The sequence below is a fragment of the Boleophthalmus pectinirostris genome, unplaced genomic scaffold (assembly GCF_026225935.1).
Source record: "Boleophthalmus pectinirostris isolate CB_2022bp ecotype Guang Dong unplaced genomic scaffold, ASM2622593v1 HiC_scaffold_7, whole genome shotgun sequence".
NCBI lineage: Eukaryota > Metazoa > Chordata > Actinopteri > Gobiiformes > Gobiidae > Boleophthalmus > Boleophthalmus pectinirostris.
Window position 1 is genome coordinate 39,653,918 of NW_026571473.1, and position 19,198 is coordinate 39,673,115.

The window sequence follows — 19,198 nt, forward strand, 5'->3', positions numbered from 1 at the left end:
AAATATTAGGAAACAAAGTTTCTTGCATGTAAATTGTTGAACGTTTGGACAGATTTTCCCTCGTGGTGAAACTTTCTGAAGTAGAAACTCGCTGCTTTGTGAAGATCATTTGTTTCATCAGATTTTAACATTTTAAATGCTGTTGAATTTCTCACTTTAAATTTTTTAACTCTGAAAAAATAAATCAATAAAACCATTTCCACAGAACACAGGACCAGGCCTTAAAGAAATGTTTTTTAAAATATTAAAAAGAAAGTTTTACAGTTTGATGTGTTTACAGTTTATTTTTTACATATTCACATTTAAGAAACAAAAACTGATGCTTATTTACAAAATAAAACTGTATTTACAAAAAAATTAAATAAATACATGAGAAGCAACGGTGTATTTTACAAAAGAGACAAAACAGAAGAAGACGACAGCGGCAACTTTTACATAAACCCACGTCTGACCAAAGAAGAGGAAGATGGAGAGAAGCTCGACTGAAGTCCAGAAGAATGAACCTGCAGAAAGAAAAAACAGGACAAGACTGAAAACTTATCTGAACTTATCTGACAATTAATCCTAAAAAACTCCAGAACAGTTTGAGTTTGGGTAAAAATCAAATCACAAAGTCTGCAGTTATTTCAATAAAAGACAGAACGTTTTCTGCAGCGGCGGATGAAGCACTGAATTTTGTAAAGTAAAAGTACAAATACTGGAGCAAAAGAATACTCAAGTAAAAGTAAAAGTATCATATGAAAAAGTATTAAAGTATCTGTTGTATGTAAATGTACTTAAAGAGTAAAAGTGTTTCTCGCAGATTTTGAGATTTTTTTGCTGAATTTTGTTCAGTCATAACAATCGAATCAAGTTTTTTTTTTTTTTGGTGAGGTTTCCTGAGGTTTTTATTTGTTTATTTGTTAAAAAAAAAAGCCTCAAACTATAAAATATGATAAAAAAAAAACACTTAATTTTCAGTTCTGTTTAAAAATGTAGAGGAGTAGAAAGTACAAATACCTGTACATCACCTGCTGGTTTGGATTATATCAAAAAACTCTACATTTATTCATTTCCAGGTGGTTTTATAGCCCAAAAATACCTCAAAAAACAAACATTCTGATGGACAATAAAGTTCACTTTCTCTTCACTTGTGCTGAGATTTGGGGCAATTCAAACAAGACGAATACAAATCCAATCTTAACCTCACAAAAAAGGCAAATAAACATTTAATTTTACAATTTAGTCGACCTTTACATTTTTAAAATGTCAGAGTCACTACAGAACATGTTGAAAATCCAAAAGAGCAGATTTGAGCTCAGAGGTTCGACCGCGTTTATAAAAGAGAAAATCACAACAAACATGATGAAATTGAGTTTGTCTGTAAAAGGAGGGAAGCTCTGGAACAACTGTACAAAAAAACTCAAATTATGCACCGCTCTGTTTAACTCTTTCCCCCATGAAGACGACATTTGACATTTGACCCTGTTTCCTTAATGTCGTGTTTTGACTTCTTCACTGTTTCACTAAAGACGTGATTTAACGAACATTAGAAACAACTCAGTTTTTCACATGTAAACAGAGACTGTGATTGGTCGGGGCCACTACAACCCACACTAGACTGACCAATAGGATTCAAGGAGATGTTTTTGCCGATTTTTTCCGAAGTTAATCGAAGTTGTGACGATTGGAGCTTCCGGAAAAAACACAACACAAAACACGAGCAATGGAAAGATCGCGGCGCTGCGGCGCACAGTTTTAGAAATAATGAGGAGCGGACGTATTTTATGGATAAGTTTAGAGAAAGTGACTTTTATAGATTTATAAATGATGATGTTGAAGTTGATTATAAAGTGGAAAACAGTGACAGCGACGGACTTACAGAGAGTGAATCTTACGAAGGTGAAATGCGTCTGTGTGGAGTCCTGCAATGTCCCAACAAACTATCTGGACTTTATACTCGATTATGAACCAAAACTGCCCCGAAATCTGGATGTTGCTCAGACGAGTCCTTTAAAATATTTCAGTCTTTTTTTCCAAGATGAGAAGTTTGACAGAATCACTACAGAAACAAACACTTATGTGGAGCTCTGCACATGAGAAAATAACCAAGATGATAAATACTGAACTCACACTGACGGGGAAGAGTTTTATTATTATATTATTATATTATAATAAGATAAATGAGTTGAATAAATTAAATGAAAAAAATGAATCAGGTGCACACAGATGAACAACAGGTAAAAACAGGTGAACACTTGGCTCTACTGTATCTGCTGATATGAAATCTGTTTAAATACTTTGACAAATATATTTTTAATTATTTTTTTTTAAATATAATACTCAGAACCTGCAGATATCAGATGCTGAATGTAGTTTTTTTGTTTTGGATTTTGCACCTGAGCAGGTAAACTCTCATTTTCAGTGAGCTGTTATAAACCTGTAAATGAGTTGAATCACATTTAAACATCCAGAAATGAAGAGTTCAGAGTCTAAAGTTTCCAGAGATACAAATATGTCTGTGTTTCAATTAAGTTCATGAGTGTAAAAATCATTTATAATCACTGGTGGAAGTCTGTTTTCTTTTATGCAGTGATGCTCTAAGTCACAGGTGTCAATCATAAGGCCCAGGGGCCAGATCCGGCCCTCCAAGACCTTTAATGTGGCCCTTGGGTGATTTTCTACTAAAATATTTTAATTATATTTTCTATTATAATATTGGTAATTTTCTGCGGTGCTGAGCATAGCAGCGTCTCCAGCGTCTCTGTACGTGGCCCCTCCCACCAGAGCAGCACAAATGAAGACTTGTCTCTTTCCAAACGCTCTTAAAGGACGATCGTTTTGACTGTTGACCGTGACACCCTCATCAGAAAAATGTCCAACATGAGAAAAGTGGAGCCGAGTGCAGGATTTTACAAGAAAAATGGACTTATTCCTGTTTGCAGACAAGTTCATGTTCAAACATTGTGTTGAAATTGCATTTTTCTTAAAGTTTCAGGTTGTTCATAATATTATAATATTTAGTAAAAGAAAGAGTTCATCAATTAAAACAGATTTCTGTAATAGATTTGTGTTTCTCTGCACAAATATTTGAACTTATTGTTATTTTTGTGGTTTATATGACATGAGTTTTCTGATCCGGACACTTTGGAATCAAATTAGGTTGGATATGGCCCCCGGACCAAAATGAGTTTGACACCCCTGGTCTAAGGGTAGAACCAGTCATATATGTGTGTGGGTTGTTCCTGGTCGGCGTCCAGGGGGGAAAGAGTTAATACACGGTGGGGTCATTCCACTTCAATTCACCCCGAAAAAATACAGTTTGATCCCTCAATGTCCAAAGAAAATCGGGATGTGGGTGAGTCAGAGCCAAGAAAGACAAAATTTGAGCATTGTCAGAGTAACGGTTTCTGAGATCACAAGTTTATTTTTTCAGTTTGTTGTATTTACTCAGCAACTGGTCCCATATCAAAAAAAAAAATGAAGGAATCTCTGGAGAGGGGAAAACATACGGAATTTTTGAGTTGAATGACTTTTTGATCTATATTTTGACCTTGAAATTAACAATAAAGGACACGCCCGACCTCAGTGACACCGACAGGAAAAATGTAGCTCTGTACTACAACATATAAAACATCTGGAGGGGTTTTTGTTTTTATTTTCACACAAATTTACCTACAAATCGACTTACCCCCATCTTAAGACGAGACAAATATCCCTTCAGTGAACACGAACATTTACACACACAGAGCCCAAGTTGATATACTCCAAGAAAAAATTGTCAATCCAAAAAAAAAACTGGATTCTCGATGATTTCCCCTTTCCACAGATTCCTTGTGTTTTTGATACGGGACCAGTAGTTGCTGTGAGTAAATGCAGTTTGAAATTCAGCGACCGAAAAAGTGAAAAATAAAATCTCAGAAAACACTCGTCTGATCAAACTAAAATCTGAAAATTAATTTTTTCTTGCTCTGACTTTACAAAATACCTACATTTAGTTTCATCAAAATTTGACAAAGTGGTTTTTAACTCATTGGGTGACCTGAGGTGGACTGAGCCGAGACTTAAATTATGAGACTAAGTGACTCTGGTCGTTGTTTTGACTTTGTTTTGTGTGTGTTTTTTACTCGGCTTTTTGTCTTTATTTTAGTGTTTCATCCTGACGGTGCTGATGTTTGGAGATTCTTATGAAATAAACTTCTGAACAAAAAAAAAAGAAGAAAAAAGAAATCGTCCAGTTTTTGTCTTCCACTCGTCTGATTCCTCAAACACAAAGCGTCTAAACGAGTCCGAGCGACTTAAAGTTCGACCTCTCGGACTCTCGGACTCTCGGGCTCTCGGGCTCTCGGACTCGGACTGTTCGTGGGTTCAGATTAATTCCGGAGCAGATCCTGAAGGTCACGGACGGAGCAGGACTCACTCCAGGGATTAAAGTCAAACCTCAGAGTGTGACCCAAAAGACCAACAGGAATCGATCCAGGAAACTTTACTCCAACTCAGAAAATGTTCAAAGAAATGTAAAACGTGTCTCTGCAAAGGTCTAGGGTTTAGACCTGGTTCAGTCCTGGTTTAATTCTGGTTTAGATCTTTTTTAGTCCTGGTTTAGATCTTTCTTAGTCCAGGTTTAGACCTTTTTTTTAGTCCAGGTTTAGACCTTTTTTAGACCTGGTTTAGATCTTTTTTAGTCCTGGTTTAGATCTTTTTTAGTCCAGGTTTAGACCTTTTTTAGACCTGGTTTAGATCTCTTTTAGTCCTGGTTTAGATCTTTTTTAGTCCTGGTTTAGACCTTTTTTAGACCTGGTTTAGATCTTTTTTAGACCAGGTTTAGATCTTTTTTGTCCTGGTTTAGACCTTTTTTAGACCAGGTTTAGATCTTTTTTAGACCTGGTTTAGACCTTTTTTAGACCAGGTTTAGATCATTTTTAGACCAGGTTTAGACCTTTTTTAGACCAGGTTTAGATCTTTTTTAGACCTGGTTTAGACCTTTTTTAGTCCTGGTTTAGATCTTTTTTAGTCCTGGTTTAGATCTTTCTTAGTCCTGGTTTAGATCTTTCTTAGTTCTGGTTTAGATCTTTTTTAGTCCAGGTTTAGATCTTTTTTAGACCAGGTTTAGACCTTTTTTAGTCCTGGTTTAGTCCTGGTTCAGTCCTGGTTTAGATCTTTTTTAGTCCAGGTTTAGATCTTTTTTAGACCAGGTTTAGATCTTTTTTAGTCCAGGTTTAGATCTTTTTTAGACCAGGTTTAGACCTTTTTTAGTCCTGGTTTAGTCCTGGTTCAGTCCTGGTTTAGACCTTTTTTAGTCCAGGTTTAGATCTTTTTTAGACCAGGTTTAGACCTTTTTTAGTCCTGGTTTAGTCCTGTTCAGTCCTGGTTTAGATCTTTTTTAGTCCAGGTTTAGATCTTTTTTAGACCAGGTTTAGACCTTTTTTAGTCCTGGTTCAGTCCAATAATTACTGGTTAATATTTTATTATATTTATGTCATTTTTCCTGTTATCAGACTTCAGTTCTGAATGGAGATGAATTTAACTAAATTAGAAACTAAATTTAAAGGCAAAAAGAAACAAAATCGATAAAAAGTGATGAGCAGAGGGACAAACGGAATAAACGGAGCAAAGAGGATTTCTGCTTTTTTATGTCCAATTTAACAGAAACTTTAGAGAAATGATTTAAACAAGACATTTACATTTACAGCCTCTGTGCCCCTGTCTGCCCCTGTCTGCCCCTGTCACACACTTACGTCAGGTGCAGAGTGCAGGTGCGGCAGGTGCGTCACAGAGACAGGTGAGGTTTCCTGTACGTCTCGTTGGTGATGGACAAACGCGTCAGACGAGCGCCGTAATAATCCACGATGTAATGAGAACCGTCCGCCGGGCCGACCATCTGAACACACACACACACACACACACACAGACAGACAGGTGAGACAGGTGACCACCATCTGAACACACACACACACACACACACACACAGACAGGTGAGACAGGTGACCACCATCTGAACACACACACACACACACACAGACAGGTGAGACAGGTGACCACCATCTGAACACACACACACACACACACACAGACAGGTGAGACAGGTGACCACCATCTGAACACACACACACACACACAGACAGGTGAGACAGGTGACCACCATCTGAACACACACACACACACACACACACAGACAGGTGAGACAGGTGACCCACCATCTGAACACACACACACACACACAGACAGGTGAGACAGGTGACAGAACAGACAGACAGGTGAGACAGGTGCCCACCATCTGAACACACACACACACACACACAGACAGGTGAGACAGGTGCAGATGTGTGACCTGGTTTCTGTAAATCCTGAAACTCTCCACGTGAAACAAAATCTGACAAAGTTCAACCTCGTCTGTCACGAGAAAAAAACTAAAAGAAAATTCATGTAACAAATAATAAATAAACCAGGACTAAACCAGGTCTAAACCAGGTCTAAACCAGGACTAAACAAGGTCTAAACCAGGTCTAAACCTGGACTAAACGAGGATTAAACCAGGACTAAACCAGGTCTAAACCAGGACTAAACAAGGTCTAAACCAGGTCTAAACCAGGTCTAAACCAGGACTAAACGAGGATTAAACCAGGACTAAACCAGGACTAAACCAGGTCTAAACCAGGACTAAACCAGGTCTAAACCAGGACTAAACCAGGTCTAAACCAGGACTAAACCAGGTCTAAACCAGGACTAAACCGTGTGGTTCGTGCTGTAGTTGCAGATGAGTGTGCTCTGTCTCTGTGGTCTGATAAATAAACTCGGGTCGTGTCGTCTCTTTAGATAAAACACAAAACTCATCCATCAGCTGCAGCTAATGGACCAAAGACAACAGAGAGAGACCAGACCAGGACCAGAGCAGGACTAAACCAGGACTGAACCAGGACTGAACCAGGACTGAACCAGGACTGAACCAGGACTGAACCAGGACTAAACCAGGACTAAACCAGGACTGAACCAGGACTGAACCAGGACTAAACCAGGACTAAACCAGGACTAAACCAGGACTAAACCAGGACTGAACCAGGATTTCTGGAATCCCAAAACCATTTAAATACACAGAATACTCCTGGTGTATGAGGTTAAAACACTGAGGACACAGATCAGAACAACTGACACACACTTCCCCATTTTTGATTCAGAAAACTGAATTATTACCTGATGTGTGTATACATGTGTGTGTGTGTGTGTGTGTACATGTGTGTGTGTGTGTGTGTGTACATGTGTGTGTTCTGACCTGCATGGCGATGAGGATAAAGTCTATGAGCGTCCCGATGCCACAGAAGCCCACAGTGCAGAACTTCAACAGACCTGGAACACAAACACACACACACAAACACACACACACACACACACACACACACACACACACACACACACACACACACACACACACACACACAAAGGGTTACACACATGCGGCTAAAACAGAGCAGCAAAAGAACAAACAGGCTCCAGGTCCAGATCTGCTGTTGGTGGTTTTCAGGTTCTAGAATGTGCCGGTGTCGTTCTCTCACATGTGAGTAAGACACGGTTCTTCCTCTTACGCATCATTTTGTACTTTACCATGAAATATCCAAAAGGTAAATGCTCAAATGCTGAACCTGAACATTTCTATCAGTGTCTGGACTAGGGACGGGCAGGATTAGTCAATTAATCGATAATTGATCATTAAGAATTTTTTATTTATATTAAGTGATGTAAATGTCCGCGTTTTGATGATCTTTCATTGGTCATTAAACTGATCGTCTCTCGTAGCGTCTGTGACTCAGAAGGAGCGACATACAAACAGTCGGTCAGTCTGCAACACGCCAAAGCACAAATGCGCAAGAACTCACTGTACTACAACACAAATCTGCATTTTAACAATATTGTTTTTATCTCCCTCCATCTGTATTAAATAACGCTGGCCTAAGTGTTGTGACGTCATCTGAAACACTCCAACGATCACATTATGGGCCAAAGAGTAAGGAACATGAACAATAGGTACTGATTGGTTAACAAAAAATCTATTTTCATTGAGGACTGGTGATCTGAAGCATCGTTTCCCACAGACTGGGTCGCAAGAGATTTTTTGGGGGGGTCACCTTGTCACGACCTGCATGTGGGTCTGTGATATACATTTCCTTTCACTTCTACATATATGTGAGAATTGGGATTTTCTGTGCTCACAAAAACGAAAACAAACAGAAACAGAAACAGACTGAAGCTGCTCCTGATCTGCTGCTGCGTCTCCTCCTGCAGCCGGACTGAACACACTACAAAAACACACACAGGCCCAAATATCTCACTAGAAATGTTCAAATGTTAAGACATGTTTTGTATCATTTCTAATCTTTTTGTAATTATTTTCTTGACTATTTTCTTCCAATACTGCTGGCTCAATTGAATGTCAAAAAGAAAAAGAAATGGGCCACATTTGATTTTGAAAACATGTGATGAAACTTCCTTTGGGTTCTGTTCGTGGCCGTAAGTCTGACAAAATGTAGGAAAAATGAGAAAATGTCCCAGTTTTCTTCATCTCCATGTCATTGTAGTGTTCTGTTATGTTTAACTCATCAACAATTACAACTAGGGACGGGCATTCGATGAAATTTTCTTAATCGATCGTCAGAAGAATCAACGATCGATTATCGATTAATCATTAACGTTTTTCTATTAAAATGATCATCATTATTATTACTATCTGCACTAATCTGCATCAATAAATTCAACTTTACGACATATAAACATAACGACTCTAGAGCCACATCAGCTGTTTGACATTATAATGTGTTTAATTCAGTTTTGTTCAAATCTCACAGAAACAAAACTTAAAACCACATCACTAATTTACATAAACTAAGTGAAGATAAAACTCCAGCTCTTGTGTCGCTGATGTGACTTTCGCAACGGAAAGTGTGGAATTTCTTGTACAAATCCTGGTTAAATCCACATTTGTGCTTCGGTTCGTTACAGACTGACCCACTGTTTGTGTCTCGCTCCTTCTGATGCAGAGACACATGTACACACCTGTTTGGTCACGACACACAAACATACATTCAGTTTGTCCATTAAAATTAACGGAATCCATAAAATTCTTAATGATCAACTATCAATTAATCGATTAATCATGCCCGTCCCTAGTGTGTACGTTTGTGATCTGCCTATTTTGGTTTGTATCTGGGCTTCTGCAGTAATAATACAAAAAAAAAAAAAAAAAAAAAGATCTGAGCAGAGAAGTTCACTGGAAGTTTCGTTGCATGTTTCCTAAAGTCTTCCTGGTTTGGAGCATAAGTGTGATTTGTTCATTATTTGTGTGTTTGTGTTTGCTGCGTCTCACCCAGAGCCGGGTATCCCAGGTAGAATCTGTCTGCCCCCAACCAGCCCAGAAACAGAGACAGAGCCACGGCCACTTTGTACGAGTATCCGCTCCTGCAACCACACGAACGTTTACACCACTGAACACAACAACAACTCTGGATTTGACAGACAGAGACTCAACGCAGGTTTGACAGAAAGATTCTAATGAACTTTGAATCCTACAACAGACAGACGACAATGACCACGTTTACATGAGGTTTTTAATTCTGAAATAATAGTCCTGAATTCAAATCTTCTCCTTTGTGTTTCCATGTAAATAATAAAGATGAATTGTTGTTTTCGTGTTAAATTGGTGAAATGTTTTTTATTTAATATGTGTGAGCGTCTGGGGGTGGGGAAGGTTCTGATTGGACAGAGACACCAACAGATTTACGTCTTTGGGAATAAAATACTCCGAAAGTCCGAAGTCAGGACTGGTGGAGCCAGATTGTCCGACACGACGAACATGAAGCACCAGCAGCATTTTAACAAGAACAAACGACGACAAAATAAACCAAATCAGTTTAATTTAGAAAAATCATTTTCATTAGGAATTAAGTGTCTTCATGGACTTTTTAAAGAGGAATTCAATTATTTTAAATCTGAATTAAAGCTCTGATGTAAATGTGGCATTTCTGTATTGTGCACTTAAAGTAAATTGTTGTAAATAGTAAATATTCAATTGTAAAATTGACTATAAAAATAACAGGTCACTTTCTAAAGAACGTGAAATAAATACAAACTCTCAAAACTGTTGTTAATCTTTGATAAATAGAACAAAATGCAGCTGCAGTAATTACAGTGACAGAAAATAAAATTTAAGATGATTTTGGGCTTTGATCCTCTTAAAACATCATTAACATAAACAGATCCAAGTGTAGATCTGTTGTCCACAAATCACATTTAAACCGGTTTGTTTTGATCGTCTGAAGAGTCCAGCGGTTCTCGGACACTCACACGTTCCGACAGGGGATGGTTTTGTTGAATCCGACTTCTTCTCCGCTGAACCTGAACTCGGTCCCGTTCGACAGACGACACGTGACGTTCGGAGCTGGACGACACTCCACTGTGAAAAAAACACACAAACAATCACGGAAAAAATCACGGAGAGGAGAGAAGAGACAGAGGAGAAGAACCAGAGGAGCAGAACCAGAGGAGAAGAGACAGAGGAGCAGAACCAGAGGAGAACCAGAGGAACAGAGAGCAGAGAACAGAGGAGAAGAACAGAGACAGAGGACAGAGGAGAAGAACCAGAGGAGCAGAGGAGCAGAGACAGAGGAGAAGAACCAGAGACAGAGGAGAAGAACCAGAGGAGCAGAGGAGAAGAACCAGAGGAGAAGAACCAGAGGAGCAGAGAGCAGAGGAGCAGAACCAGAGGAGCAGAGACAGAGGAGCAGGCAGGAGCAGGCAGGAGCAGGCAGGAGCAGACACTGACCCCAGGCCGTCATGTCCCTGCAGTTCTCTGGTTCTTGAGTGGCTTCATCGATCTTTGGTTCGTTACACAAATACGTTAAAAAAAAACAGTTAAAGAAAACAGTTTCATTGTCAATAAAACCCACGAGGAGTCAAATCTGAGTCCTGATTGTGTAAAAAAAACTAAATCAAACGTAAAACACAAACTCTACATGTTGGATTGTTGGATTGGTGCAGTCACGGCCCGAAACCAAACATTTAGTCCAGTTCACTTTATACTTTTGTGGGATTTTTTTCTGGGATTTACTAAACTATATATTTTTGGAAAGGTTATTGTGTGTGGAGTCAGAAAATCAATGTTTGCATTTGCCCAGATGTCTGTATGGCGGCCATATTGGATCAAGAAAAAAAACAAAGCTCTTTTTGGAATATCTCAGCCTCTGAATAAGTTGAAATGTTGATTTTAATGCTAAACCCACATTTTCAGGGTCAGGGAATCAAATGGTGCTGGTTACAAAACTAAAAGACCTACATATATTAACCCTTAGATCAGGGGTGTCAAAACATATGGCCCGGGGGCCAGATCCGGCCCTCCAAGACCTTTAATATCTGGCCCTCGGTTGATTTTCTACTAAAATATTGTAATGATATTTTCTATTAAAATCTTGTTAATTTTCTGTGGTGTTTATCACAGCAGCGTCTCCAGCGTCTCTGTACGTGGCCCCTCCCACCAGAGCAGCACAAATGAAGATTTGTCTCTTTCCAAACGCTCTTAAAGGACGATCGTTTTGACTGTTGACCGTGACACCCTCATCAGAAAAATGTCCAACATGAGAAAAGTGGAGCCGAGTGCAGGATTTTACAACAAAAATGGACTTATTCCTGTTTACAGACAAGTTCATGTTAAAACTTTGTGTTGAAATTGTATTTTTCTTAAAGTTTCAGGTTGTTCATAATATTATAATATTTTATAAAAGAAAGAGTTCATCAGTTAAAAAGATTTCTGTAACAGATTTGTGTTTCTCTGTACAAATATTTGAACTTATTGTTATTTTTGGGGTTTATATGACATGAGTTTTCTGATCCGGACATTTTGGATCAAAGTCGGTTGGACACGACCCCGGAACAAAATGAGTTTGACACGTCTGACTTAGATGCATAAGTGGGTCAAAAATGACCGGGTTTGGTTGTTTTCTTGCCATTTCACTGTAATATTCACATCTAATAATCCATGTTCCCCCCAAAATATGTTTTTTTGTTTTTTTTATTATCCTGTTGAAATACATCAACAATATGGGTAAAGCAAACTATAAACATCACATGCAGTTGGTCAGAAAACTCAGAGTAGTTCACATAAAATTTGGATGTTGAATGTCAATAAACACATAATTGAAAGTATATATTAAATGACATTATCATAGAGCCTGTGTCTCTGTCCCTGCAGATTTACACAAAACCACTGCTTTGTCACAGTTTTATACAAGAACTGTCCCAGTGTCTCTGTTTTTGACCAACCTGATCCTGCAACAGTAAAGAGAAACATAAGCTGACTTTTGTTTTGGTCAAATACAGAAAATCTGAATTGGTCTCATGTTCGGTCTCTGCAGAAAAAAGTAATCCCGGACTCGTTTTAAAGTTTTATTTTTACCAAACAACAAAAAATTGTGGATGTTTCCAGTTTATTTTGAAATTCTGGTCAAACTACTCAAAACTGGGACTGTCCAGGGTAAAGAGGGAAACCTGGTCACTCTATATAAAGATAAACAGTTTAATACATGAATCCGTGAGTGAAAATAAAGTAAATAAAAGTTTAAGTTGTTTGTTTGTGTGTGAAACCGGAGCGCGGCGGATGCTAACTGCACTTAGCACCAGCCCCGGGTTATTTGTGCTAAAATTAAGAGTTTAAAGTGTAAAAGGATATTGTCCGAGGCGCAGAGACTCGCAGCTGTCCGCCTCCTCCGCCAGAACCAGCCTCAGGTGACAATAAAGTCCGTAAAAGAACAAAGTCCAAAGAGACGAGCGGAACCAGCGGCTCCAGCGGGACGACATTTTGGATCTGACAGTCACGTGACACACGCCGCTTCCGGGAAAGACGGAAACGAAAACAGACAAAAACAAAACAAAAAACAAATAAAAACAGGCAAAAACGGGTCAAGTAAATGCAAATAAAGGTCAGACTTAAAATAAAAGCAAATAAAAGCTAAACTTAAATGTTTTAAAGAATCTGACACTGAAAGAGACAGACAAAAAAAATAACAGGTCAAATTTATTTAAAATAAAAGTTAATAAAGGTTAAACTAAAATAAAATGTCTTCAAGAGTCTGACACTGGAAGAAACAAAAGAAAGAAAAACAGGTCAAATAAAGGAAAATAAAGATTAAATTTAAAATAAAAGCTAAACTTAAAATAAAAGTGACTAAAGTCTAAACTAAAATATTTTAAAGAATGTGACACTGAAAGAGACACACAAAAGAAATAACAGGTCAAATAAAGGCGAATTAAACTTAACTGAACTTAAAATAAAAGCCAATAAAGGCTAAATTTAAAATAAAAACTAATAAAGGTTAAACTTTTATTTGTTTATATATGTTATTTATTTATTTATTTTATTTATTATTATTTTATTCATTGTAGTTTTTTTTATTTGTTTATTTGTGACTTCATGATGGTGCTATAAAATGAATAGCTCCATATTAATTATATACTTTATATATAATATAATATAATAAATAAATAATAATATAATATAATATAATATAATATAATATAAATACAATATATATTTGTATTTAGAAATGCAAAATGTATAATTTGTATAATTCATAATTTAAAAAAATTATATTATATTTATTTATTTATTATTATAATTTTTGGGGAAAACAACATGTCAGAAAATATATATATGTGCACAAAATTTGCTCAAAAAGCCAACATTTCTTTATTTATTTAATTAATTAATTATTTATTTATTTATTTATTTACTGTTTATGCGGCCGATTAAAAAAAAAAATAGCCTAAGTATTTCCCCTGTATATTAGTTTATCTACTATTGTTTCATTAAAAAAAAAAAAAAAAAAAAGAAATCTAAAAGAAATCTTTTAGTGCAAAAAAAGAACATCAAGAAACTTTTTTTTTTTTTTTTGAGCTGCTGGTGAAAAAAAAAACAAAAAAACAAAAAAAAACAAAACAACAACAAATGATGTGCCACTTTTTTTTGCCACACAGGGTTTCCGTACAAACAGACACAAACAGGCAACAACAGAAGCAGCCAGGTTCTTTTTATTTATACAAAATACGTGAGTCACTCGTAGAACACAGAATATAAATCCATGACTGTGTCCGTGTTTACACCACAGTGATGCTTAAAGGTGAGGTCCGTAAACATATCACAGTTTACAGTTTATGACGGGAAAAGTTCAGCCAACACCCTTTTGTGTCTGATTTCCCACCGCCCGTGAAAGCCGCATTAAAGCGACACGGTCCTTCCTCACGGCGCTGCGCTTCATGTGAGTTTTCCTCCACTTTTCTGCACTTTTCTGTCACTTTTTTCGCTCCTCGCGCTCTCCACACCCGCGCCTCTCCTCACGCGGCCCTCACCTCTGAATCCACGCACAAAAATCACACTTTAAACACATTTAAACCCGCAGTTTCTCATTAGCATCGGGACACCAGGGTTAGCCGCACAGCTGTGAGGCTCCGGCTGCAGAAACGCGCGATAAACTTCATTTTTACGCATTTTAACCACGTCAAAACCATTAAACCTTACGCACGCACGTCCCACATGACTGTTTAAGTGTGTTTTATTATTGTCACTGCGGCTTGAAGCTGTTAATTGACGCTGTTTTGAGTTTATTGCGAACATGCACCTGTTACCGAGCGGATTCCGAGAGTTTACGCGAAGTTTTTGGTCACACCGTTGAAATAAATGTTAAAATGACGTTCGAAAGTGCCGCAAAATGTCAAATAAAGTGTTGTAAATTGTGGTAAACAGGATTTTTTCTCCAGCTCCGCCCTGTTCGCGTGCAGTTTCGCTTCCTGGTTGACGCACAGGTGACGCACAGGTGAGCACGTTCGGCGCTGGAAGGTGAGACGGGGGGAGGTCGTGGGAAAGCGGGTTGGGGGTTAGATTCCGCGTGTGTTTGAGCTGATAACGCGTGTCCCACTTTGGGTTTTTGTAAATAAAAGTGAGATAAGAGGAGCTGGGGTCGGACCGAGCGAGTTTAGAGGAACGTGACGCGAAAGAAAAACGGGATGTTCAGGTGTTAAAGCCGCGTTTAATCTTTAAATTAAACCTGTTGTTAAAGTAATTTATATTTTAATCTACTTTTCGCTCAGATTCATTAAGAGGAGTGAGAGTTTTTAGGCGGCAGAGGAATGTGACCGTGAGGTTAGTTAATTATTACAGTTTCAGGTGACATCACAACATTGTACAGGACAATAAAACGATACGAACATTTGATACTCGATTTCGATACTAAAGATTAGACACGATACTCAATACCGGTTCTGATCCCACGATGATAATAATAAAAAATAAATAAATACACAAAAAACATGATTTCTTTAGACGGTATCATGTGTCATTAAAGAACTTTATTTTTTATTTTCCCATGTGCCTTTATATCTGTGTGATCCCTCAGTGGTCCAGGTCTAAACCAGGTCTAAACCAGGTCTAAACCAGGTCTAAACCAGGTCTAAAGGAGATCTAAACCAGGACTAAATCAGAACTAAACCAGGATTAAATCAGGTCTAAAGCGTGTCTAAAGCAGGTCTAAAGCAGGTCTAAAGCAGAGACTAAAGCAGAGACTAAAGCAGAGACTAAAGCAGAGACTAAACCAGGTCTAAAGCAGAGACTAAAGCAGAGACTAACCCAGAGACTAAACCAGGTCTAAAGCAGAGACTAAAGCAGAGACTAACCCAGAGATTAAACCAGGGCTAAAGCAGAGACTAAAGCAGAGACTAAAGCAGAGACTAAAGCAGAGACTAAAGCAGAGACTAAAGCAGAGACTAACCCAGAGACTAACCCAGAGACTAAACCAGGTCTAAAGCAGAGACTAAAGCAGAGACTAAAGCAGAGACTAACCCAGAGACTAAACCAGACTAAACCAGGTCTAAAGCAGAGACTAAAGCAGAGACTAAAGCAGAGACTAAAGCAGAGACTAACCCAGAGACTAAACCAGGTCTAAAGCAGAGACTAAAGCAGAGACTAAAGCAGAGACTAACCCAGAGACTAACCCAGAGACTAACCCAGAGACTAACCCAGAGACTAAACCAGGTCTAAAGCAGAGACTAAAGCAGAGACTAAAGCAGAGACTAAAGCAGAGACTAAAGCAGAGACTAAAGCAGAGACTAAAGCAGAGACTAAAGCAGAGACTAAACCAGGTCTAAAGGAGATCTAAACCAGAGACTAAACCAGGTCTAAAGGAGATCTAAACCAGAGACTAAACCAGAGACTAAACCAGAGACTAAACCAGAGACTAAACCAGGTCTAAACCAGGTCTAAACCAGGTCTAAACCAGGTCTAAACCAGGTCAAGTGAAATCACTTCTGAAACTGTTCACACGTGACGATGCCGAGAACACGACTGTGAGCAAAAAACAAACAACAAACAACAACAACAACAACTTGGACAGAACAGAGAAAAAATAATAATAACCACAGTCGTCATGAGTTCAGTTACAGCGGTTCTCTCCAGTGAACTATTCCACTTCTTACACCTAAAAAAAATAAATAAATAAACTTTTTCCTTCTGAATCATCCACATTTATCCTCCACCCTCACCTGCTTCTGTACTCTACACAATCTACTTTATTATTTTATTTTCTCTCTGTGTAGTAAAAATTTGTCTTTAAGGGTCTAACTGCGTCCTGTTTCACATATTTTACTCTGTCTTATTTTTATTTATTTATTTATTTTATTTATTAGTTTATTTGATTGGGACAGAGTGTGTTAATGGACAAACATGGCACAGCATGAATGTAAACACACTGGATTTTACTGTAAAAACTGAATCTTTGGTTTTGTTTTTTTGTTTTGTTCAGGATTTGAGGAGGAGAAAATCTGAGAATCATGTTGGAAAATGTCCCCACAAGTAAGAGACGCTTCTTTATATTATTTATCTATTATCTGTTTATGTGTTTATTTGTCTCTGTAACTGTGTCCCCCTGTACCCTCCTGTCCTCTCTGTCCTCTCTCTGTCCTCTCTGTCCTCTCTCTCTGTCCTCTCTCTGTCCTCTCTCTCTCTCTCTCTCTCTCTGTCCTCTCTCTCTGTCCTCTCTGTCCTCTCTCTCTCTCTCTGTCCTCTCTCTCTGTCCTCTCTCTCTCTCTGTCCTCTCTCTCTCTCTCTCTCTCTCTCTGTCCTCTCTGTCCTCTCTCCTCTCTCTGTCCTCTCTCTCTCTCTGTCCTCTCTCTGTCCTCTCTGTCCTCTCTCTGTCCTCTCTCTCTCTCTCTCTGTCCTCTCTCTGTCCTCTGTGTCCTCAGTGTCCTCGGTCGAGCGTCAGCAGGTCCTCTCGGCTCTGGACAGACTTCAGTCCAAACTGGTTCAGAGGGAAGAATGGACCCACAGCGACAACATGAAGAACCTGAAGGAGGCGCTACAGAGCCCCCTGTTCAACCACATACTGACCCTGCAGTACTCCATCAAACAACTACGACACCAGGTACTACTACTACTACTACTACTACTACAACCACATACTGACCCTGCAGTACTCCATCAAACAACTACGACACCAGGTACTACTACTACTACTACTACTACTACTACTACAACCACATACTGACCCTGCAGTACTCCATCAAACAACTACGACACCAGGTACTACTACTACTACTACTACTACTACTACAACCACATACTGACCCTGCAGTACTCCATCAAACAACTACGACACCAGGTACTACTACTACTACTACTACTACTACAACCACATACTGACCCTGCAGTACTCCATCAAACAACTACGACACCAGGTACTACTACTACTACTACTACTACTACTACAACAACACATACTGACCCTGCAGTACTCCATCAAACAACTACGACACCAGGTACTACTACTACTACTACTACTACTACAACAACCACATACTGACCCTGCAGTACTCCATTAAACTACTACGACACCAGGTACTACTACTACTACTACTACTACTACTACTACAACACAACCACATACTGACCCTGCAGTACTCCATCAAACAACTACGACACCAGGTACTACTACTACTACTACTACTACTACTACTACTACAACCACATACTGACCCTGCAGTACTCCATCAAACAACTACGACACCAGGTACTACTACTACTACTACTACTACTACTACTACAACCACATACTGACCCTGCAGTACTCCATCAAACAACTACGACACCAGGTACTACTACTACTACTACTACTACTACTACTACTACTACTACTACTACTACTACTACAACCACATACTGACCCTGCAGTACTCCATCAAACAACTACGACACCAGGTACTACTACTACTACTACTACTACTACTACAATCACATACTGACCCTGCAGTACTCCATCAAACAAGTACGACACCAGGTACTACTACTACTACTACTACTACTACTACTACTACTACTACTACTACTACTACTACTACTACTACTACTACTTACTACTACTACTACTACTACTACTACTACTACTACTACTACTACTACTACTACTACTACTACTACTACTACTACTACTACTACTACTACTACTACATGAGTAAAATGGCCGCCAGTCTGTGATCAGGTGTAAATAACGCTGTGTCTGTGGCGGCCATCTTGTGACTGTAGGAAGCAGAACATTTTGATAGAAAATACTGGAAAAACTGATAAAATAAATCAAACAGTCATGAAGAAAACAGAAGGGACTTGTTTACTCAGACTGATTCTACAAGTAAAAAAATAAAAAATCTGTTTCATGATGTGGATTTTTGCACAGAAAGAGAGATTTGTGCAGTTTAAATGTGAGGACACCATAATGTTATCGCTCTCTCCTCTTCCTCTTCCTCCTCTTCTTCTCTCCAGTTGAACAGTTTACCCGCCGACGCTCACGCAGACTTCAGTTTTTCTCCCAAAGGGCAGCTCGTCCTCGGCTCCGTGGCCCCGCCCCCCGCCTCATCTCTGTCCAATCACAGCGCTCCGAGCACGCACCAAGCCCCGCCCCCTGCCTTTGATCTGCAGACGTGGATCGCCGCCAACGCAAAGGTCTGAGAACATGAGACCAGAACACACACACACATTCACACACATTCACACAACACAAACCCTGCAGAAAACACTTCCGTTCCACCTGGTGATGTCATCATGTGGTGATACAAGTAGTGCTCCTCTGTGTTTTTAAACTCCACACACCTTCACTGGAATCATCAGGATCATTTCAGCCAATCTGGAATTTCTTCACTGATC

The 19,198-nt window shown here is 38.8% G+C and overlaps 2 protein-coding genes across 2 annotated transcripts in view; one reads left to right on the forward strand and one right to left on the reverse strand.

Annotated features, from left to right (window-relative positions):
* Window positions 1-264: 264 nt before the first annotated feature.
* On the reverse strand, window positions 265-12,829 carry tm2d1 (TM2 domain containing 1). The gene is made up of 7 exons (XM_020932040.2): window positions 12,689-12,829; window positions 10,790-10,863; window positions 10,312-10,420; window positions 9,335-9,426; window positions 7,250-7,323; window positions 5,718-5,860; window positions 265-503 (listed from the first exon to the last, which is right to left on the reverse strand). Exons 1-6 carry the CDS (start codon window positions 12,814-12,816, stop codon window positions 5,750-5,752), a joined length of 588 nt encoding a protein of 195 aa, XP_020787699.1. The 5' UTR covers window positions 12,817-12,829; the 3' UTR covers window positions 265-503; window positions 5,718-5,749.
* Window positions 12,830-14,141: 1,312 nt separating this feature from the next.
* patj (PATJ crumbs cell polarity complex component) overlaps window positions 14,142-19,198 on the forward strand; it is an 85,701-nt gene continuing 80,644 nt past the window's right edge. The window contains exons 1-4 of the mRNA XM_055165276.1: window positions 14,142-14,273; window positions 16,809-16,858; window positions 17,248-17,426; window positions 18,818-18,997. Coding sequence (XP_055021251.1) covers window positions 16,837-16,858; window positions 17,248-17,426; window positions 18,818-18,997 — 381 coding nt within the window. The 5' untranslated portion in view covers window positions 14,142-14,273; window positions 16,809-16,836. The remainder of the gene's footprint in view (window positions 14,274-16,808; window positions 16,859-17,247; window positions 17,427-18,817; window positions 18,998-19,198) is intronic.

Excerpts from the sequence above, each read along its gene's own strand:
- tm2d1 (XM_020932040.2), bottom strand. The coding sequence starts at position 12,816 with ATGTCGTCCCGCTGGAGCCGCTGGTTCCGCTCGTCTCTTTGGACTTTG. Across the intron at positions 10,421-10,789 it reads CAGGGACATGACGGCCTGGG|TGGAGTGTCGTCCAGCTCCG; the intron begins GTCAGTGTCTGC and ends TTTTTTTCACAG. Across the intron at positions 5,861-7,249 it reads TTATCCTCATCGCCATGCAG|ATGGTCGGCCCGGCGGACGG; the intron begins GTCAGAACACAC and ends GTGTGTGTTCAG.